This window comes from Bactrocera oleae, chromosome 6 (genome assembly GCF_042242935.1).
Source record: "Bactrocera oleae isolate idBacOlea1 chromosome 6, idBacOlea1, whole genome shotgun sequence".
Lineage (NCBI taxonomy): Eukaryota > Metazoa > Arthropoda > Insecta > Diptera > Tephritidae > Bactrocera > Bactrocera oleae.
The window spans coordinates 68,166,130-68,190,598 of NC_091540.1; the positions used below are offsets into that span (position 1 = coordinate 68,166,130).

The 24,469-nt window shown below is 34.4% G+C and overlaps 1 protein-coding gene across 5 annotated transcripts; it reads left to right on the forward strand.

The window, feature by feature from the left end:
• Positions 1 to 1,639: 1,639 nt before the first annotated feature.
• On the forward strand, positions 1,640 to 23,306 carry ltl (larval translucida). 5 transcript variants are annotated; one of them, XM_070111036.1, is made up of 5 exons: positions 1,640 to 2,528; positions 3,458 to 3,979; positions 19,669 to 20,683; positions 21,149 to 21,347; positions 21,412 to 23,306. In XM_070111036.1, the coding sequence occupies exons 2-5, from the start codon at positions 3,678 to 3,680 to the stop codon at positions 22,446 to 22,448; spliced, it is 2,553 nt and encodes an 850-aa protein (XP_069967137.1). In that variant the 5' UTR covers positions 1,640 to 2,528; positions 3,458 to 3,677; the 3' UTR covers positions 22,449 to 23,306. The 5 variants fall into 5 exon arrangements, with proteins under 5 accessions (XP_069967137.1, XP_069967138.1, XP_069967139.1 ...); XM_070111037.1 differs by having other exon boundaries at positions 1,640 to 2,435; XM_070111038.1 differs by having other exon boundaries at positions 1,640 to 2,435; positions 3,495 to 3,979.
• Positions 23,307 to 24,469: the final 1,163 nt, after the last annotated feature.

Consider the following 24,469-nt stretch of genomic DNA (forward strand, 5'->3'; position numbering starts at 1 on the left):
AATTAGGCTGCGAACTGTTGTCCCATCTACTGTATTCGCGATCACTCGCCGGGCATTGAGTCGAATAATGAATTTATGACCGCCATAGTGTTCTACTTTCTAAATAATAATCTTTCAGTTAAGGGCTTTTTGTGGGTGTTAAAGCCCTACCTGCTCAGAGTGCGAAGTAATATGTGTATCAATTTTCATCTTGTCGGAATTCTACTACTCTTGTCATCGTGCCCCATTTAATATAGCATACATTTATATCCATATCTTAATTAATTGAAGGTGTTCAAACAACCGTTAGGTGAATAAAACTTATATACTCTATAGCAACATGCTGCGAGATTATGCAAATTATTAATACTCATAGAGCTCATAGACTCAATTAATTTAATGACATTTATTCTTCATTTAGTTATGTTGTCATCGGGAAATATCTATTCAATCAGCGCGTTTTGTGTGGAAATAGGAAAGTACGACAAATTGTGAGTCATCAGCTGTGATAAATCATAAGAGCATTTCGCAAAAATATACAAATTCTCTTTATCGCGATGTTAGGTAGCCACTGGACTGGACTGGACTGACCAAATAGCTGCTTAAGCATGAACAAGAACACCTAAAGGGCTGAATAAAATATAAAAAAAATTAAATAAAGCAAGTAACAAACAGAAACGTTAGCTTCGGTTGCACCGAAGCTCTAATACACTACACAAATTTAAAATACTTTCATGCAAGAACTTGATTTGATCGTTTAGTTTGTATGGCAGCTATATGCTATAGTGGTCCGTTATCGACGGTTCCGACTAATGAGCAGCCACTTGGGGAGAAAGGGGTGAGTGCAAAATTTCAGAACGATATCCCAAAAACTGAGCGACTAGTTCGCAGACAACGACTCAGCTCGTCAAACTGAATAATAATATTTATATATGTTTTACATTTAATAAGCTCTCCGACGATTCTTTCTAGATGTTATAATCGTCATGGCAAACCTTATATACCCTGATCAGGGTATAATACAATGAAAAAAACGTTAAGAAAAGGAGACAAGAATGCCACTATGTAAGTGTTTATACGCTTCCATTGATATTTTAACAGCTAATCGAATGCATCAGTCGAAAATGAGATGGCCACTTAAAACTTTAGCTGCGATCGACAAAAAGGCAATAAAGCAACCGAACTGCCAATTAGCAATAGCGTGAAAAACGTACAACAACAACGGCGGCCAGCATTTAATTGCACAGAGAGATGCTGATTTATATGAGAATACTTTCTTCCGGATGGATTGCGTGTACAATTGTCTAATTACTGAATTGGATATGATGAGTTTATCGCAGCGACCACTGATAAAAACTTTCCAGCACCCAACTTAAGTCGGTAGGTTTGTGAGCACAGCAAGAACTGAACCTGAAGCAATCAGCCACAGCCATTCAAACAATTGCAGGAGCGCGGCACAAGTGTACAATAATAATAACAACACACATACTTGGTGCCGAGCCGAGCAATCGATCGCCTGCCGCAGATTGATTCAGAAATGCAGTGCAAAAATGAAACAACAACAAAAAGCTCCCGTAGATGTAACATATGAATGTATGTGTGTAGTAAAAAGGCTGACTGGAGCCGGGAGCTAGATGCTACGAACAACTGGCGATTGAAAGCTGCTTTTCTTGTATGTGTGCCTATTTTGCTGTATTGTCAATGGCTGCAACAGTTGCGCTGTGAAAACAGTAGTTGTATGTCGTTGCGATAACACCGACCGAGCGAATCAATACTGACGACGATCACCATCAACAACAACAACAACAATAGCAATGGCACACCAATACACGCATACAACAAAAACAGCGGCGTCGAACCAAAGCACTGACAAACGCTGACAGCCACCATTCAAGAATCGATTCTGATCTTCACAACGACTATCCTCCATCGTCACAGTGAATTTGTTTCCCAGTCGTAATCGGATCGCGTTGGCAAACGGACGTCAATAGCGGAGCAACGATTTTCAATTGAACTCAACTGAATGAACTGAACCGAAGTGTGAGCTGAGTAGAAATTTAACGATCGTGGTGTGCGCGCATATCAGCTGAAATATAATAATATTATAAATAAAATAATAATAAAAAACAAAAACTGCAAAATATCAGAAAAATATTTTAAAATTTATTATATATACATTATATGTACATATATAACGAGGAAAAGATTAAATTTTGATATTTACTCAGCGGCGAAACAAAGTACAAAGATCGCACAAAAATAACGGGTTTATTATAAGTAAGAAATATAAATGTAAACTGAGAGTAAAATTCTCAAAATAACATTTTCAAAGAAAAGTATGTAAAATAATTGTGGAAAAACCTCGCAAAATATATAAGCGTGCGACGAAATGACTTAGAAACAACAAAAAATTAAAGCAAAGCATATAAGTCGACGAAAGAAAATTTATTTTTACGGTAATTCTTACAATTTCTACTATAAAAGTAGATTAATGCAAGTGTTATATTGTTGTTGTGCACTGTGCGCTGTGTGGATGTCAAATGTTAACGGTATATATTTGCATATTCATACAAAATAAATTTCCAACCGATTGTAGTGTATATTGGAATTGAGTTCAGCGCGTAAGACAGACATAAATTGTAGGCCTAAGCAAAAATAAATGCAAAATATTAAAGACATTACCCAAGTAAAAACAAAAACAAAAAAAATAACAGTTAATATATAGTTTTTGCAATTCGAAAACTGGAAAATAATAAGAGATTGAAAAGTGATTTTTTTAAATTTTATTTCTATAATAAATCACCATTAAAAAAAATTATGTCAAATACAAGAATTTTTCTATGAACCACTTCTCACACAATAATAACTGTAAGCCGAAACTCACCACGGAAACGAGGCGCAATTGTGCATTAACACGTTGAAAAGTCGCAGTCGTGCGAAAAACCCGCAAACAGTTATCTATTGCCTGGAAACACCTCTTCTAGGTGGAAGTCGCTGCCTCAGCGACAGAGTTTTAGTTGTTAATTGCCAGTGCTTGTGCCGTGACACGCTGCGCTGCATGCCTTTTAGATCCTTGCATGAACCCACATACCTACACCTACACATTTACACACAAACATATATAGAAATAACAGTGCTTGATAGTGAGCGGCTAAGAACGCGCGCTAAGAGTCAAAAGTAAGAGTTAGCGTGAAGCCAGCGTACGCCTACAAGGCGACTTTAATGCGATAAAAAACACCAGTGATAATCACGCAAAGCCGGCACGTACACACACACACACACACATGCAAATGAATATAAATAAACACACGCATATACACACACACACACACGCACGCATGCGAATAAACACACAAACGTGTGTATGTACGTCGCTTTGTGAGCTTAACGGCGCATTGTTTTGCGATGAAAGTCACATTGATAAGCATTGACTGCAACAACAACAATAATAATAAATACGAGTAACATTTCAAAACAGCCGAGCAAAATATTAAAAAAGATTCAATTTGTGTTAGTAATTTGAAAAAAGTAAAACAGAAAAACAAAAACACAATTTTATAATTATTTGACTGTATAATCGGTCACTCGTCGAAGTGACAACGTGCAAATAAAATAAAAAACAAAAACTAATTGAAAACATTTTGAAAAACGAAAAAACCAGTTGAAAACAAATAAAGCTACATACCTATCGTGCCAAAATGGCATCGTTTGTTTATGCAGTTTGGAGTATTACGAATGTCGCCTCGGTGCATTGCGCCGTGCGGCCTGAGCTATCGCCCTGTACCTGTGAACCGATCTATGCCGACAACTATGTGGAGCTGTCGTGCGAGAAGGTGGACTCGTTCCACAAAATTGTCGACGCTCTTTCGAATAAATTTGAACCGGAAGTTAATATAAGCTTAAAAATATCACATTCACAACTTGAGGACTTGGAAATGCGCTCGTTTATGGAAATGAAATTGAGTCTGGTTAAGTTACGTATGCAATGGAATTCACTGAGGTGAGTTAGCGAAAAAATGTGCATTTAAATATGAAACGAAATAAGAAAATATACCTGTGTCATATATCTAACTACATATGTATATGAAAAATCGAGAATCACAATGCGCCAACTCTTAATACATTTTTATATAAAGAGCGCAAATTTTACCAGATTCTCATTTCAGGCTTTATTTTCACGTTATCTAAAAATAAAAATGATTTTTTTGGTCCAGCCTTGTACATACATATGTATAGATTAGTAGATAAGATATATTTTTATTAACATTTTGTGTTTAAAAAGTTTAATACAAGTGCGAAAAACTAATCAGAAACCGTTTAGAAAAAAAATAAAACCATCAAATACTCAGGAATGGTAGTTTCTTCAAACTTATTGTCTTAGGCAAGCTAAAAATTATTACGAGGGTACAAGCTGAAACGGTTCAGACAGATAATTAATAATAATAATATAATTTAGTAGTGCAGTGAGACTATTAATGTATTCCGCCACAGCAGATTGAGTTGTTATATGCAAAAAGCCCTCATTACTTGCAAAATTTACATCCATGACCCGAGAAAAAATTTAAATTATAACCACTTTTCGACAATCGATTGTTTGATGTTATATAGCGCCTAAACTTACATCTCTTTGATAGCTGCACTTTGTATTATTTCTATCACAAAGAAAATTAATATTTAGAAATAAACAAGGAATAATTATTAGCTACTTATTTGCCTTGCTGGCATCGTGTGCATAAAAGGGAAGCATAGCACTATGGAGCTATTTGTATTAAGCAGGCCTTCGTATGTATTGATTTAGAAGCTTGTTTTGAGCTCTAGCTAACATTCAATTCAAAATAAGTGCATTAACTAAACGATTATTTCTTTTTATACCCTGAACAGTCACCTTTCTGTATGTATATACGCGAATTAATCAATCAGTTTTTGAGATATGAATCTAAAAATTTCCACACCTCCTTTTCTCTCCAAAAAGCTGTTCATTTGTTGGAAACGCCAAAATCGGTCTAATGTAGCATATAGTTACCATACAAACTTACCGATCCAAATCAAGTAATTGTATGGAAAACCTTTTTTTTTTTGGACAAGTTATTTTCATGAAATTTGACGTTACTTAAAGAAATGCACCTGTAAAGAGTATTATAGTTTCGGTACAGCCGAAGTTAACGATTTTTCTTGTTACGGATATGTTTGAATTTTGGAAATGATCTTTGGCAAAAAACCTACGAAATTGCCTACTCTGTTCACCCTTTCAGAAGGAATGAACTCATTCTCACGATGCGTGCGAGTGTATTCAACCACCTACACCTTTTTAGTATGTATGTGTGAGTGCAAAAAAAGAAACTACATTTCATATACCATAAATACATAATGGGCATATCATTTAATTACGCTTCCAATCAAGTAATTAGTACCACAAATGGTTTATACGATATTCAAATACAATAGTATAAACAATTGCAGAATAGTATGCGCAGTGTTTGTATAGTTTTTCTTCGAAGACGTCTTCTAAGAACCCTATACATACGTTTATACAAGTACACGTACATATGTATGTAAACCATTGCGATTTGCTTGCAAGTATATGCCTTTTGCTCGCCCAATAGTAATCGCCGTGCTGTCTGCCGCGCATAATTTGCACTTCGGAATCGAAATGGACTGTAAATGAATTTACAAAACAAAAAATATTTAATTAGGAAATGCGCCGTCTAACCTCTTCGCAGCCCTTGTATGAAAAGTTGTTGACAATTTGATAATTTCGTAAATATTTTCTTGTACTCAAATGTAGAACAAAGAGATTGTCGACAGAGGCTGTAGAGTGGCACTAGCAATGCGGCCGATGAGCTGAGTGCAATGTTTATTTAGTCAGAAGTATTATTGTATTACCTTTAAGGTAAATAAAAGTTTGTATGAAACTTTCTATCGAAACTTTTGTATTAGTTGTTAGACTCATGAGACTCATGGATATTCGTTATAACGATTGATCCCATCACAAAACCAGAACAGAAGAGCTTTCTAGCATATCGATAGACAAATTAAAGGGTTCCCCATATTAGTGGCTTATTGTAGATAAACAAGGTTAGTTTTTTAGAGTTCTCAACTCTGCTGCTAAAAGCTGTTATGTGTGTATTTTAATGTGTCTAAGTGGCATCCTCTATCATTTCAATCGCCGAACTTTCCTTTTCTAAGTTGCTCTCTCATTTTGCCTTGGTATATTCAGCCACATTTAAACTAACCTAACATAATAAGCTAAGGGTAAATATTCGAAACCTTTTATATAACTTCCTGCTGATATAGCCTTTATATAATATATACACAATTATGTACTCTTTTTCTATTTTTCTCAATAATTGCATGTTTGTATGTACGTTCTCCAGCACCCGGCATAAACATGTGTTCTGGCATTTTGTATGTGTAGCGTGATCAGCACTTGCCACTATCAATGGCTTGAAATATAAACTAGCAACTTTGCATTTAATCAGATTTTCTAACGGCACTTACATTAATACATACTTATAGTTATTTCTCCTTATGCCTGCATGTTTATTGAAAAAGCATTGATAACAAATAAAACAATAATTACTATGTCTTCTTGTCATTGTCGTTGCTTAGTTTGACATTTATGTGTTGTTATTATAGGTTGTGTATTGACGTTATGCAGGAGTATTTTATTTGAATAGCTACAAGTCCCGCTTATCAGTTCAGTTCTGTTTTAATTCATTTAATTTCACAAGAATAGAAATTAAAATTTAAAAAAAAATTAAAATAAATTCATATATAAAAGTACATATGCACGCAGGCACATACATATATGTACATATGTAAAGGTTCTTTTTTCTATATAATTCAACTGAAATTTTGGTCAAGCCCTTTTATGCCACTTTTGTTGCCAAGCGCTCTTACAGCTGGGATTCTATGACTGGAGTTACAAACATAATTATGTGCGACAATTTTAATTAAGTCTAGGAGGTTTCCAACGTATTTCTATAAATGGATTTAATATTAATAGAAAACGCCGAAGTTTCGTAAAATTCTCAATTAGTGAGATTTTGAATTTCCCGCGCAAGATTTTGTTCTGAAATATAAACGACATACATATTTACTTTTTCATTTGGAACAGATATAATTTTCTGGCTGTTACTTGTAAAAGAATACCATGAAGCCGTGCCAATCTTGTACAAATCAAGTATTCTAATTGGGCGACAAAGTTAGTGTTTCATATTTGTCAAAATAACTATATCACGAACTGATAATATTTATGATGATATTTATATTTATAACCTGGACATTGCCGAACCATCCTTATTTCGATTCCAGATAGTCAGTTTAGGTTAGGATAGGTCGATCCTTGTAACGGAAATCGCACTTGGGTAGTTATTAATTACCTGCTGACAGTTGACTACTGCTCATCTATCGCGAAATAGGTAACTGCTAGAAGACAGCGGAGCTCTGATCCGTTAAAAATTGAGGTTTTAAGAAAGGCTACTAGATCTAAACCCATACTATCACAAATCACCTTCTTTTTTGGCACCTGCAGAACTCTGTACAGCACTTACTACGTGCATAAATGCGATTTCACAATTTCTAGAGATTACTGCAAAAATGAAATACTATTTTGTATTCCCTTTAAATATAATAATCTCTTCAGATTTTCTAATGACGTAGACAAAGTGAAATAAACAATTCTGCACTCTACTAGTACGAACTAAATCACTCCAGACTATAAGTAGACTCTCATTTAAATAATTAGTTTTACTAATACATAAAATACTTAGGAATTTTCGTTTTCCGAGTGAAACTTTCATTTTATACAGATGATGTTTGTATGCAAGTGTCAAGAAATAGAATACCTCAATGCGCAAGAATGCAAAAAAAAAACAGAAAAAAAGAAAATAGTAGAAATTATTCAAAGCAAAAAGACAAAAAAATATATGTTTGTAAGTATTTATGTATGTGTAATCGAATTATTTCATTTGCCAACGACTCAATTCATTGGTGGCTTCAATCTTTGCTGTTGCCAGTAATTTATATCAATTGACCTATTGCCATAATATGCAACTGACCGGACCAAAGCAGACAAAAGGAAATGTTATGAAGACAATAAGGAATACACTTAACTTTGAGTAATACTCATAAAATTTTACTTGTGTATGCGCGGGTATAGTGTCTTGTATAAATAATACTATAACATACATGTAGTACTCTGATATTGGTGAATGCACTAAGGAGGCTGGCACATGAAATCTAATTAATTACATTTAAGAAGCGTAACTAAATCGAGATCGTAAATAAAACAATACAATAGTAATCAGGCGAATGTACATGCAAATAAGCTGAATATACATATGTATAAATTTAATTACACAAGAATAATGGCTGATTCAAATGCGCTTTGTATGATAAGTTTTCATATGCGATACCATTTTCAAGCTCTTTCGATTAAAAGTCTTTAAAAGTTGCCTTTAAAAAACGTACTTATTGAATCGATGCGAACCTATTAACTATCAATCCATTTTTCTCATATATCTTATATAATACTGCTAGAATTGAACGCCCTCTTGTTTAACCTTTATTTAGTTATCTACTTCATTCAAGTTCAAAAGCTGAGATTGGATAAGAAAGGGGGTTCCACTACAAATACGGTCATATATTGACATTCTTAAACAATTCAGTTGTATAAGACTTGTTTTCAAAGGTTCTTATAACATTAACTTCTGTTGATTTTGATCGGTCAGTTTGTATGACAACTATATGATAGTATCAGTATATATCAGATAGACGGCCATGACTAAATCGCCTCAGTTCGTCATACTGACTACTCATATTCGGATCATACTTATATCGGGTTTTCCAATAGGGATGATATGATATCTAAGTGTCGTGTCGGCCATTTTTAATATGTCATGATCTGTACTTATTTTCCATATTTCCAAGTGTTGCTGAAGACCACAATTTCTAGATTCCAAGACGTTCTTAAGAATTGGGATTGTCTCAAACCACAACCTGGTTGATTTTGAGAAAGAATTTGGGCTTACTTCAGAATAAAATTGTTCTCACTCAAGAATTGAAGCCATTGGACCAACGTAAACGTCGTGAATTACTAAATTTGGTTTAGAACAACTTTAAAATGATAACGATTTTTTTAAGAAAATCATCTTCTCCGATGAGGCTCACTTTCATCTGAGTGGTGCGGTAAATAACCAAAACTGTCGATTCTCGTGCGAAGAAAATCCACAAATTATTCATGAACAACGATTACATTCACCAAAATTGACAGTTTGGTGTGGTTTTTGGTCTAGTGGAATCATCGGTCCGTATTCCGTACTTTGCGAGAAAAGTTTGGAGATTCGATAATTTCAAGAAATTGTGACATTGAATGGCCTCCAAGAAATTGTGATTTAACACCATTCGACTACTTCTTGTGGAGTTATTTGATGTCATTGGTCTTTAGCAATAAACCAGACTCCAATATTATATTGAAAGTGGTATTCATGACATACGACTTGATTTAGTGGAAGAAGTACTCGAAAATTGGGTTCATCCAATTCGTTCCTGCAAAAGAAGACGTGGAGGCTATTTGAATGATGTTATATTCAGAACTTAATTGCATCGATTGCATTTCACATTAAATAAAAAAAAATAGAATTTCCTTAATATAGGAAATAGAAAAACAGTGTCGTCCGTATTTTTACAATAATGAGCAATGAAAATTTCCGTAATTTTTTTGCAATTCAATTATCACTAATTAAAATGTTGACAAGCTCGGGTTTATCTTAAAATACAAATGAATGCCAAGTGATCTTCACAGAAAGCCAAAAAAGCCCTTTAAGTTTTTACACACACAGGCGCATTCAAATAATAAATTTATATGCAAATACTATATCAATGTTGATGTGTATGTACATATAATATGCAATATACATCTGTACAAATGAGTTTGTGAACTTGATCAATATTTTAAATATTATAATTGTCACACGACCTATACTGGCCCCTTGATCATTGATTGAACGTAACAATAAAATTCAATTGAAGCAACTCCGTCATGCGTACTTTCCCCACACCACGACCGCCGCAATGTTGACCCCAAACGCAAATTAATGGCTAAATAGTTTGTAGCTTGCATAAACAGTAAACACCCAGTAGGAAAAGTCAAGAGAAAAATTGACATAACGGTCACTTCCAAAAAAATTAAAATATTTTAACTGTCAAATGTCATCCACTGTAACGATGTCAAATGTCATATCTGGTAATCTTTTAATTGACAGCTCTTGTCAAAGGTACATTGTAAAATATGTCACATTTATCAGTTTACCAAATTTATTGAAAACTCTACACACATCGTAATTTTGGTTGCTCCAATGGAATTTTTTATAAACGGTTTCATTTAAATAAACAATATACACGAACGACACGTATTCTGAATACGTTTTTTTTTGTCTCTTCGTATGTCTGTTTATATGAGAATTCTACGCGCTATGAAGACGAGCGATAAACATTGCGTAGTAGAAGCAATAATAATATTGTAACTAATATTAATTATATATACCGAACCTGGGATCAAAAGTTTAACGCCACTATAAAGCCATATTTTGCTAATGCAGATTTGTGTTCAAGGCATGGATTAGTATAAAAGAGTACAGCTATGTCTATACAGATATTCTGAGGGTGAGATATTTGAGGTCATATTTCACCGACAGCATTTAAACTAAATACGATAGAAATTTGTACCACCATGGTTAGAAAAGAGCGTTGTTTGAGACTGATCATGTAGTTAAAGAATTTAAAGAAAATCTAATGAAAGTTTGGTCGATATTAGTAAAGTAGCCAGTTTTTATGAGATTTAAATGCACTTTAAATTATATAGTATATACCATATCCATTGGCCTAGTTGCTTACGGACTTAGATATGCTAAGGTCTACTCGTACTACATAGCTTTCTAAAGGGCCTTAGTGCTTATTAATAAATTCTATGCACAAATTTTGCTCTTCTAACTTAAAAACATTGGCTTGTATTATCATATTTATACCGACCAATACATATCTCTTAACGCACATACATACAAACATATAAAAAAAATATGAGCAGTAAAAGCAAATAATCAAAACCATTAAATGGTCATAAACCGGCAATAAAAATATTTTGTTATATTATTTTGGCGCCAATCATAAAATTTAAATGTCTAATGTTTATTGACAATTCCAAGTAGCAACAATAGCAACACTAATATGAAGAGCAATTAATTTGTAAAACAAAAAAACAAAAAATTAAATTATTTTCTATCATGAAGAATTGAGGAAGAACTATTACCCCGCCGCTCATTGCTTATCTGCTAAAAAAGAAGTGATCACTTTGTGACGTCTCTGGAGCACACAGAGCACATGAACTAATAAAATATATTTGATAACACGCAAACAATCGTGCTTCTGCATAGATCTAGTGACAGCGGCGATTCTGCTTGCAGCGAGGGAAATTTTTTATTGATTGCACTGTCATATGTATAAATGTATATATGTAAATATACATATATATTCTTTTTAAAAAATATCATATTTATATGTACATATACCATATACCATAGTATATAAATCAATATTCTGATTTTATTAGTCTATTAAAATAATTCACGTTTTCATTAGCTGCTAAAGTAATAAATCGTGTTGAAGATTTTTTGGTTTTAAATTCCCACATTTTCACATCATAAATCAAATGAAGCGGTGATTTTTGCGAATTTTTGTTATTTTTTAGCAGCGAGTAAACAGTTAACCTAATGTAATTTCAGTATAATTATAACTATGGTAAATGCTTAGTCTTTCGCATATAGTATATTTCATCCCTATGTACAAATATTAAAAGAAACGGTAAATTTTTTTAACTTTAGTAAAGTATCATTCAATATTTAAGGTGCAATTCCTCGATACAAATAGTTATATTATATAATAGCATACGCCCAAATGTAGGCAATACTTTTTACGGTTCTCCAATTTTGAAGATAAATTTATCTACTGGTGTCAATTCTTAAGAAAAGACCTCCCGGAATTCGATAAAATAACCGAAAAAAATATAGTTAGATTTTGAGTTTCTGTCTTGTAGAGGTGAGCGCTCCTTAAAAACATTAAATTAATTAACAAAAAGTAATTCACAAAAGCTTAAAGTTGTGTATATCGATTTGAGGTTATAAAATAGTGACGCTGCTCGTAGCATGTACTTGTAACGGCCCTGCTGCCACAAAAGTAACCTTCCGAATTCTGCTTGGTAAACTTTATAAAGGATCAGAATTTAAAACAAAACTGTTTTCACTTCGTAGATATTAATTCAATACTAGTTAAAGTTCATTCCAAGCAAAGGTTAATCAGGTTACCGACTTTGACTATAAATACCTTCATTTTAAAATTTTAAGCAAACGCCACATAGCCTAAAAGTAGACAACTCAGAAATTGTGTACTGTTTTCTTCCTAAAATTCTTAAACTTTTTTTATATTAGTCTTAAGATATTTTTTAGAAACAATCATTGCTTTATCACATTTGTGGTGAACTCATGCAACGTTTTGATGAGTCGCATTTGCTGCCACTTGAGGTGGGGACAGAAGATGCTGAATAAAATTTCATTGGTGAGATAGAATTTAGTTAAACGCCAAGCGATAAGTTTTGTGGTTCTGAAAGTAAAAAGATTCGAAATTTAAATTGGTAGTATTTTTAGTGAAAAAAAAATTAATTGATGTTAAGAAATTTGCTTCCGGATTTTTTTGAATAAGCCTGAAACATTATAATCTTATTAATTTTTATAAAACAATTTATGTTCAAACTATATGAAAATATATAAACAAAATTTTTAAATTTTATGCCAATATTGCAACAATTTCTCAATTTTAATAATTTTTTTGAATACAACATTTTAACCAGGTGGCACCGCTTTCGGAAAAAGTTTTTCTCTTAGAAATCTTCCTAAACCGCTTTTTCGAATGTCCTTTTCCTAGTAATTCGTAATGTTATAAAATTAGCTGATTAAATATTTTTCAACACGTGGCAACCGTCCTCAAACCTAATCTTAAATTTATAGTTTTCTCAAATATTCACAGTTTAATACTCACTTTGTAACGCTTCGTTTTTTTTTACCAATCCTGTTGAAAAAAGCTTTTCAAACAGGTAGCAACACTTCACACAAATATTTTTAACTCTTAATCTTTTAATGGTTTTAAGATTTTTTATTCAAAAATAAAATGTATAATTTAATTAAAATTGTAAATAGGTGGCAACCTTATCCATAAATATTCACAAACTCAAATTTTTATTTCTACTCCGCAACAAAATTTGTAAGGCTCCATTTATTTATTTCAAATCACTGTAGTCGATAAGTATAATGCCTTGCTGCTGGAGCCGAAAAACAATCTCACTGCTTTGCTTTTGTCTTCCTTGGAAAAATCCTCCAGATTGAGCACTCGAATCCATCCTAAGCAATCTTACCTATGTATGCTCAGTATCCCTTTTCCAAGCTTTTTTTTTGTATCATCATTAAGCCTTACAAAGTGGTCCAAGCTTTAAGTAGATCTGGAGTATAGTGCTTACTTCTTACAAGTATTTTGTTCTTTATTTGCTCTTTGTGGGGTGTACGAGTAAATATTCTTGTTATCCATTCAAGGGAGCATCTTACATGTTTTATTGAACCTCCGAACGGTTGCTCAAATTCTGTGAGTAGTTTCTCAAACACTACTTAATTACTCTATTAGTACAAGAAGAGCATCAAACATATATGTACTTAGATGTAAATCATGTATGCAAGCCATATAATAAATACACTTTAAGCCTAAGCCTTGGCAAAGTGATTATAGTTCCAATCTACAAACCAATTACCAACTGCGAATTGCAATTTATCAATTATCTAGAGCTTAACTTCCTGACCATTCGCAAATAGCAACAAAACACAATGTAGTCCTAAGGAATCTTGTCTAAATTGAAAATAGATTGTCACATGCTCAAATAGCTAGCCTTACTCGTATAAATAAATTGTTTGTCGATATTTTCCAACCAATGGCCAGCTAAAAATAGAAGCTATCTAGTAGACAGCCGTTCATCATCCTCAACGATAACGGAATTCATGGAATGTGCATCACTTTGACGCAACTTAGAACACGCACAATGAAACCAGTTAGTGTTAATGTGTGCGTGTATGTTTGTTGGTGATTAGACGCGAGGATACTCCAATCAATTGTCAAAACAGCCCATCAGCAAAGGAGTCAGACATTATCATTATGAATAGCACATTGCAATCACGATCGTAATCGCGATCGCACTCCTTATTAAGCGCAGTAGCACGCCTTGTGCTGTGCCAATGGCGCCAAAACATTGCGGAAAAAAGCTCTCTACTGACCATTCCCAGATGAATAATGCAATGTACGCAAGCATTCCTAACAACATGGACGCGTGTTTGATGGATATGTATATGTGGCATGTGCATATTGCCAGAGCATCCATCAAGCATTTGATAATGCACTGCACTAAGTAGACTCTAACACACACACACACATGCCTTGTTGGAAAATTCTACAATATCACACATGTTATTCAAATTGTAGCAGCCGCCGTTGCCCCTGAAGTATACGCATGCGGACCACAACCAAAATCCAACAACTGCTGGCAAAAGTTTGTTCGTATTTCTTACAGGGTATGGCATTCGCTTGCATCGCGTGCGTATGCCAGTAGCAACGAGCAGGCGCCACTGGAATTTCTTGCAACAATTTAATTAATTCAGTTATAAGCAATGATAGAGGAGGTTGGATTGCTGTTTTTTCTGCAGCCTATCATTAAGTGGGTTTTACCAAACAAACATTCAATGGGAGCTAAGACTTTCGTGGCTGCTTGTTGCAACCAGTTTTGTGTGAGTCTTATTTATTGCTAGCTGTTGGTGTTGCTGTTGTTTTTACATCGTGCTGCTCTGCACATGCGCGCCAACTTGCGTGTAAAGAAAGTGTTGGCTGGATATCTCACAGCAGTGGAGGAAATTAGAATTTCTAATACCAGACAAATGGTCGTTAATTGTGATGTAGATCTATTTTTAGTGATGTCGTTTGTCACAAGTGGCGCCCAAGCCAAGTGTGTCATGCTGACAGATTGACAGGTGTCGAAGTGGGAAGGAAGTCGGTGCATTCCAATCTATTCGACAGCTTTTATTGTTCGTCCTTAGCATTGCTTTATTGGCTATTAAATAGAATCATTGAGCATTTTTTTTGAGTTTATTGGATTAACTTTAATTATATTTAAGTTTATTGGGACACAACGCGAAACTCGCAAATATTTGAAAAAGCAAACAAATTTTTATCAAGGCCGATCTATAAGAAATGTAAAAACTTGCTTAACTCCATAAGTACTTCCTTTCCATAAAACTAAAAGTGGATGGAGTTGATTTCCAAGAAATTGTGATAAAGCCAAATTACAGAATTAGATAATATACTCGTTACTACCGACAAAATAAATAAATTAGCACAACCTGTTATCCATGCCCAGCAGCTGGGCTTCCTTATTCATACCTTCCAAAGATCGGTCCTAATTTGACTACTTCAGTTAGCGGTGTGTGTCTTGTATAGTAGATCTCTTTATTTTTCAATATCCCCTGCAATTTGTGATGAGCAGATTAACCTGTCCGAAAGCTTGAATATAGCATCATGTCATTTTAGTCAAGGCTCTCTAGGTATTATTAACACATAACCGAAGACAAAAGTCTATGAATTAACAACCAACAACTCGGTGACTTTCCTTAACTTATTAAAACACAAATTCTCCTAAATTCACAAGCTTTTCCTATTTTATGCAAAACTTGAGGAAGAATAAACCCCTTGAGCTTTAAGACATAATTTACTCATTTAGAGTTAACAAATATATAATACAGTTCCTCGAGAAAACTTCATAAGGTTTTGCACAATGGAAATCGGAGCTCAATAAAATGCTGAACTTAAAACCCAGCTGTACTTACTTATAACTTGTTTATTAGTACAAATAATGCAAATGTTCGTCTTAAGAATGCTTGAAGTGGCTGTCTAATTTGTTAAGTTCTATCAATATTGATATGATCATTATTCTTTTATCAGAATGCGGCTTTGACTTACCGGAAACCCTCTCACACTTATATTTCCATACACCTGATCATGACTGAAAGTCATGCTTGAAAGGTTCATTGACCATGTATTTGCTACCTCATGATTTGGAATCCAAAATAATTACTGCAAAATAATTTTCTTTGTTCTAAATGCTTAGACGAGACGCCGTTAAACTTTTAATTATAATAATAAATAAATTCTTTGTACTTTTATTTTTGGTGTGATATATTTATATTTTTGTTGTGATTTCATTTATATTGTATATTGATAATATATTTTTATGTATTATGATTCAAAGGACATTCAATGCGCGTGTCTCCCATAAAACTGTTTATTCTTTGCATTTTATTTTCATTGCATTACTGCAAAAGATTGCAATTGAGACAAGGGCATCCGTAAACAATATTGTGAATGAAACTCATTATGCTCTGTGTTGAGACTATGTCCGGCGAAAAAATATAAGCACTGAAAAATTTGCAAAAGTTAAGGTAATGTTTTAGGAAAATTTAAGAGTCCAATAGCTATATTTTTTCGTAGGAATAGTGATGGTTGTCAGAGAAAAAGTCATTTAAGTAAGCGTATGCTAATTTATATCGTACCAATCACTATTATATAAAAAAAAAAAAAGATTATTCGAACTTTAAAAATATAGGAATCGAAAAATAGCAAAAAATTCTTAACGTTTGAAGCATTGCAACAAGTCCAAAAGTTCTGACCAACATTGTTTTGACTATGTGATAATAGTAAATTTGTTATCAAGCGCCTCTTAAATACACAACTAATTTCCTAATTTTCAAATGTTCTACGAGTCTTAATCGAGGGTTTTTACCGATTACCCTTAACAATTTAATTGCGCTCGAACAAGCAAAAAAAGGATAGCTAGGACTGTCAAGTCCTCAGCATTCCTCTAAATTACTTCAGGTATGTTTTCTGCTGCTACAAAATTAAAAAATACTCCGAAGTTAAAAATTGGTAAACGATGGGCTTAAAAAATATCAGATTTAACTTCAGCTGTCGTGTGTGTGTGTGTAGCCGAGAAGAAGTCGCTATTTTTTCTTTCTACTACTACTACTATTATTTGATTGAGATTTACTTTATGTATTTAAAATGAAAAGAAATTTAAAAAAAAAATACGAAAAATAAAATTTTACCGTAAAATGTTTACTTCCATATTCATATGTTCTAATTTTCTGCACACATACTGTATGCCCGTAGCATATAAAAGTGTCTATGAAAAACAAAGTTCATCTGAGAATGCGTCAACATAAGACAATTACCCCAGATTTTTATCTTTTCGAAACCAAGAATATATATGTATATATATATATTATAAATCCATATATATTATGTGAGTATGTAGTATTATTAAATGTTTTCTTCTATAAGCTGCCGACTAAGCTGTTCTGAGACCTGGCTAATTGCTAGTGGACGCCAATACGGTCAATATAATTTCACAGTTGAACGCAATTGCTACATTCATATTGATGAATTACACAACAACAACAACAATAGCAATTATATTAACCGCAACAATGTTCCAAAAATATAACAGCAACAACAAATATGTAGAAAATATATGCAAAGAACAGGCGAAGAAATGTGACGAAAAAATTGAAATATGCAAATTTGATAAGAAAGTAATCGCACAACTACAAAGCCAGCGACAACAGCGGCAACTGCAGCATCTGTCAACCGCTCCTGGTTTGGGTTCGGCGATATAGGGGGCTGTCGTTGTTGCCGCGCGTTGCTGACGGTGTGTTGGCTGATTGATAATTCAAAACAAATCCAAATAATATACATATACATATTATATATTACTATATACATATGTACATGTATATTAAAGCGGGTCGATTTTTTTTTCTAAAAAATCGCGTATGTTCTACGGATCAGCATATACTCGTATTAGAATAACATCTGAATAATTAGTTTATTAAAAGACATGTGATATAGTTGTCCCATTTTCTTTATTTTCACTGTCATTTTTAGTATGTATTAGAGAACAGTTCTGCAAAATTACGTGCTCTTAGCTTTTTTATTAAAGGAACCGGAAAATAAAATAACTGAATAATTGTTTGTATAGGAGATATGTGATATAGTTGTCCGATCTGGCCGATTCCGACAAATGATCAATCGAAACTCAAAATGCACCTATGTATTAAATTTCATTCGGATATTTCAAACACTGACGAAGAAATTTTTATAATCCCTAAAAATTTAACTTCACCTTAAGAATCGCTGGCTCGAAATCGTTTTTAGAGCCGTATTCAGAATGAACCATATCCTTGGCTCCCTGTAAATCAAACCGCTTTAATGTATATAGATATATAATATATAATATACATATGTACATACATGTAAAAAGTACTGATATTGTTAGTGTTTTTATACTCTCGCAACCTGTTGCTACAGAGTATAATAGTTTTGTTCACCTAACGGTTGTTTGTATCACCTAAAACTAATCGAGTTAGATATAGGGTTATGTATATATAAATGATCGGGATGAAGAGACGAGTTGAAATCCGGGTGACTGTCTGTCCGTCCGTCCGTCCGTGCATGCTCTAACTTGAGTAAAAATTGAGATATCCTTATGAAACTTGGTAGACATGTTTCTTAGTACCGTGAGACGGTTGCTCCGCAATAAGATACAAGACTGTTATTTGGTATACAGGATCACATTAGGGAGGGGCATGTGCAGTTAAATTTTTTTTTTAAGTGGGCGTGGTCCCGCCTCGAATAGGTTTAATATGCATATCTCCTAAACCGCTAATGCTATAATAACAAAAATCACTGGAAGCAAATGTTTTTAGCACTTCTATTGACGGTGTGAAAATAGTTGAAATCGGGTGGCAACTCCGCCCACTCCCCATATAACGGTACTGTTAAAAACTACTAAAAGCGCGATAAATTAAGCACTAAACACGCCAGAGACATTAAATTTTATCTCTGAGATGGTATGAGATGACTTTATAGGAATCGCATTCAAAATTAGACAGTGGGCGTGGCACAGCCCACTTTTAGGTGAAAACCCATATCTTGAGATCTGCTCAACCGATTACAACCAAATTCGGTGCATAACGTTCTTTTCATGTTTCTATGTCATAGTGCGAAAATGGGCGAAATCGGACTACAAACACGCCTACTTCCCATATAACACAATTTTAAATTCCATCTGATTCTTTCACTTTCCACTATGCATATCAAGCAACAATGATACGTGAATAATACGTTTAAAGTATGCCACCTTGTGGCCAAAAATTGTCTAAATCGAACCAAAACTGTTTAAGCCCCTAAGCACTAAATATGTGGACCCCAGTGCCTATAGTTGACCTTCTACCGAAAATATCAGTCAATCCACAAAGAAATCTCAAACGAGTATACTATTTGACTTTGCGAGAGTATAAAATGTTCGGTTACATCCGAACTTAGCCCTTCCTTACTTGTTTTTTATAATTTTTGCTGTTGATGCATTGTCGCTCAGCGTCGGAAGCTTTCCATTCATACATGTATTCTTCCATAATAATCGAGCAAAAACAAATGATAAACAACTCATGCTTCTTCTTCGTCTTTTCATCATCTACTTTGCTTACCTATTTTTAGATCGGTGCCTGAGTTACCTTTTCGAGGGTTATCAAACGTGGAGTATCTGAGTATAAGCGACAATGAACTCGAAGAGATCCCTAAGCACATGGTGAATCACATGCCGATTGTAAAAACATTCGATATGGGACGCTGTCGCATACGTTCGGTACTGCACGATGACCTCAAGGGCACGCAAATGGTGGTGAATCTCTTTTTGCCGAGCAACAATATAAAACGTTTGGATAAGGGCGCATTTCCGACGAGTCTGGTTACGTTGCATCTGGGACGCAATCAAATCGAGAATCTCAATAGCACGTTGCGACATCTGGACAAATTGGAATCTTTATTTATAAATATGAATCGGATTAGCAGTTTGGATGATGAATTGCCGGAATCGAATCGTTTGAAATTGATTATGGCACAGAATAATCGTTTGGAACGCTTGCCGAAGAGCATGCGCTACATGCACAAATTAGAGAATCTGCATGTGCAACACAATCTCATACGCACCTTCGATGGCATCTTCAAGCATGCGCGCAACTTAAATGAATTTCACGCTTTCAACAATGAGATCGAGTATTTACGTCAAGACGACTTTCTAGAGTGTAAAATGTTGGAGGACATTGACTTCTCGGTTAATCACATCAAATCCTTGAATAGTTCATTGCTGCCGCTGAGTCGTTTATATCGCGCCAATATTTCCTTCAATGAAATCGAGGAGTTCTCCATGAATGAAATACGCGGTTTGGTCATGTTGCGTACTTTAATGTTGAACAACAATAAAATCAAACACCTCACCGGTCACCAGGAGAATAATATTGATCAGAACTCTTACTTGTTCGAATTGTATTTGGATCATAACGAATTAAAATCTTTGGATGGCGCTCTCATGGGTTTGAATAGCTTACGTATACTAAGTCTGTCCTACAATCAATTGGAACGTATTTTACCGGAGGACTTTATCGGATTGGCTAAGTTGGAGCTGTTAGATTTGTCGCATAATCAACTATTAACGCTGAAGGAAATGGAAAGGGTGAGTAGATCAGTATAAAATAGCATACCATTCTGGAAATCTTTTTATACCCTGAACAGGATATATATATAAAAAAATTTAGCATGACGAGCTGAGTCGTTTTAGTCTATCTGTCTGTCTGTCTGTCTGTCTGTATATAAGCGAACTAGTCCGTCAGTTTCTAAAATATCGATATGAAGCTGCCGATATCTGACCACCATGGTAAAAATAAAAGTAAGGTATTTCAGAAAGTCTTCCGGGAAATAGTCGGAGAGCCTTTAAGTTAGACATATTTTAAAACGGATTTGTCAGCTATCGTGAAAATATAAACTTAGTCAAGTATTACAAAGTAAGTGCTCACAAAACTAACATTCCCAATATACTCTTGAGTAGTGACCATTAAAAAATCTCGTCCCGTCGTTGGAAATACAAAAGGTACATCCTTTAAATCGCTCCGGACTAATAGATTTTCACTGATATTTTCAGACATTCCTTCCGAACCTCAAAATCTTAAAGGCCGCCTACAATAACATCACCAGATTGGGGAAAGACTTCCACGGCCTACCCGTACTGTGTCAAGCCAACCTTACCAGCAATCAAATATCGTCGATATCATCGGAGTTAGTTTCGCAAACAAGATGTATGAACCACAATGTGCCCGGCAAATTGGAGTTGTATTTAGATGGTGAGTCTCGTCTTAATTTCCTAGAACTTCAACATTTTCTTAACACTTTTCTACACACCAACAGACAATCCAATACTTTGTGACAATCGCCTCAATGAACTCTGTCCCATCATGCTGAAGCAGGAGACACGCATTCGTGGCAAATCGCAATGTTTCGAAATTGACCAAGAAGTCTGTACCGTCTTGCCGATGCTGTTCGTCAATAACTATCCCCTGATTATACCAACACAATTGAGTCAACAAGTGTTGGCCAATGCCAAGCCGGTCGTTATAGTGCCACTACTCAATCCACCATTAAATAATGGTGACGAAGTGTTGCCACCTTTGATTGCGCCGATTATAAAACCGCTGATAATCGCACCAATGCCACCACTGGCGACGACTACATCTTCAACAACAACAACAACTACCGCTGCTACCAACATCCTCACAACCACAGCTGAAACACACACTGGCGAGCAAGTAGCAACTCTAGAAGCGCCCACATCTACTTTGGAAACGAATGAAACTGGCGGCGTAGAGGATCTAACTGCTGGGGTGGGCAATGCAAATCCGGGTGAAGGCGTTAATGTCAGCGCAAACAGCACAATAACGGCGGCACCGAACACAACCAAAGACAAGCCGAACGCAGTTGATTTCAACAACAATACCATGGAGACACATGCTGGTGAAGAAGATGTTGGAGTTGATGATGCAAAAGCGCCTGCCGCAGCAGGTGATGGCATAAGTGGAACACAAGCTACGGCCGCGGCACAAGAGGGAACACTACAAACAGCACATGCTATTTCAGAATTGACTAAAATTGTTGGAACACAAGCAGTTGTGGCACCGCCGCCAACAGTGCTCGAAGAAGTGTTGGGCGACAAGCCATTGTTGCCGCCAGAGACAGCATCGTTGGCGCCACCAACTGAGTACGCAACTGTTGAATATATACCGAATTTGGACGAATTCCTACCGGGAAATCGTCCGCCACCGCATGTACTCGAAGAGGATTCAAATTCGAATTCGGTGCATGAAGAATTCCCGTCGGTCGTATTGGCCGATCTCGATAATGCACCGCAAAGTCTACTAACACCGGATGAACCACCCGAAAATCCTTAAATGTTAGCCACACACACACACACAACATATTATATTACATCTACATTATTAAAATTTAAGTTTTCAATTCCCCTTCCTCACTCTCTCTGTATCTATCTATCTGTCCTGCTATTGTGTTGTCTACTATGTCCCACTTCAGGTTAATTATAAATTAATTTAATTTTGATTATCGCATTTAGTTTTAGTAGTTGATAGTTGCAATTAATATTATTATAACGGTTTGTTTCAATACGCACATAATACCCACGCATGCACATCCGAAATCCATATCACGTACGCACGCACGCACGCACGCACGCGCACTCATAAACAATTTAAATAAGCTCAATTCGCACTCACACATTCACAGCCACATGCACACACACATACGCAGAGCAAACTGGATCATTTTCTATTTTTATTGTAATGTTAAAAATATTACAAAATTTAAGTTATTATTTTTTTAATTTTAAGTTACTGTTTCACTTGGCGTAGCGATTAAATGTGAAGTAATAAATGTAAAAGAGAAAAAAACAAAAGCAAAAACAAAACGAAACAAAATATGCAAATATATAGTTCCGAAAGTTTAATAGTGAATTAACATGAAATATGTATGTTATGTAAATGTTGATTTATTGTGACTAAAAATTACCTAAGTTTAAATTTGTGATTATGCCAAAATTTATTCACTTCTATATAGGTATGTACGTATATATACAATATATTATATATACTAATGTGTTTGTATGTATGTATTTAGTTATGTTTTACGTATACCTAAATATGTATGTTTTTATGAAATCTACTTCTGGTATATATAAACGATTAGAAATTCATTATTTTATTGAGCAGAAATAAAACTTATAAGTCAAACATTAATTCATGCTTCTTCTTATTTTGAAAAGAATTTGGAATTTGAAATTTTTTTGAGGACTCTACTTTATCACGAGCACAAGTATTTAAGTGGCACAAAGCATTCAGTGAGGATCGCAAAGTCATCAAAAACTTGTCTCGTGCGAGTCGTCCATCCAACTCTGTTAATACACAGACCATACAAAACATCGAAAATTTTAAAGAAGCAGTACTTGAAGTTCGTCGTGTTGTCATCAGAGAAATAGCGGAGGATCTCAACATTTCTTAACACATTTTGGTTAATGTTTTGGGTATGAAGCGTAATCCTTCCTTCATCAAACGCCGGTGACGATACGTGAGTTTATGAATACGAGACGATACTAACCAACAATCAACAAGCTAGCGAATGGAGCTCCAAAAATGAGCTCAAATCGAAAAAACCAAGGTCAGTCCGTGTCAAATTTGATCAGATAATATATACTTGTAATTAATTCATATTTTCAAATAATTTTACACACTTAATGACATTTTCAGCAATTATTTATTTATGCATTTTTTGTAATTTGAAGCTTTTACAAAGCAATTTTATTAGCGCAAGCGGAAAATTGATTTCTAAAAAAAAAACATAATCAAATATGACTTTGATATTTTGTATATACATAGGTATGCGTATGAAATAGGATAACTTGCTCGGCATATTAATACTTGGAATATTTCTATATCAGTTGCTTGTTGATTGATTTAAATCACGTTTGCTATTTCCCTTTTCTTTTTTTAGAATATTTACGCGATATTTTTTTTTAGGTTAATATTGCTTTGATAAATGAAACTCCTTCCAATTATTGCATGACAAAGCGCGTGCGCGCAATAAATTGACTCCTAAGTAATCATATTGCATTGCAGGCGAATAGTATAAAATAAAAATACACAAGTGCGTAAATAAATAATACAAACATAAATATAAAAATATAAATATTATTCGTGGAAGTGTGAACTGTAAACAAAGCTCAAATATCAACAAAAATTAATTGGCATTCTTTTTTTATAATAAGTGAAAATAATTCATTTTATTTACAAAGCTTTAATTTTTAATCCCTAAATCAGAATTTATCATAATATATAAATCGTTCGAATGTGTAAGTTTGCCGACCACTGCTCTAGAGTATTAAATATGATAACTCTATACGAGC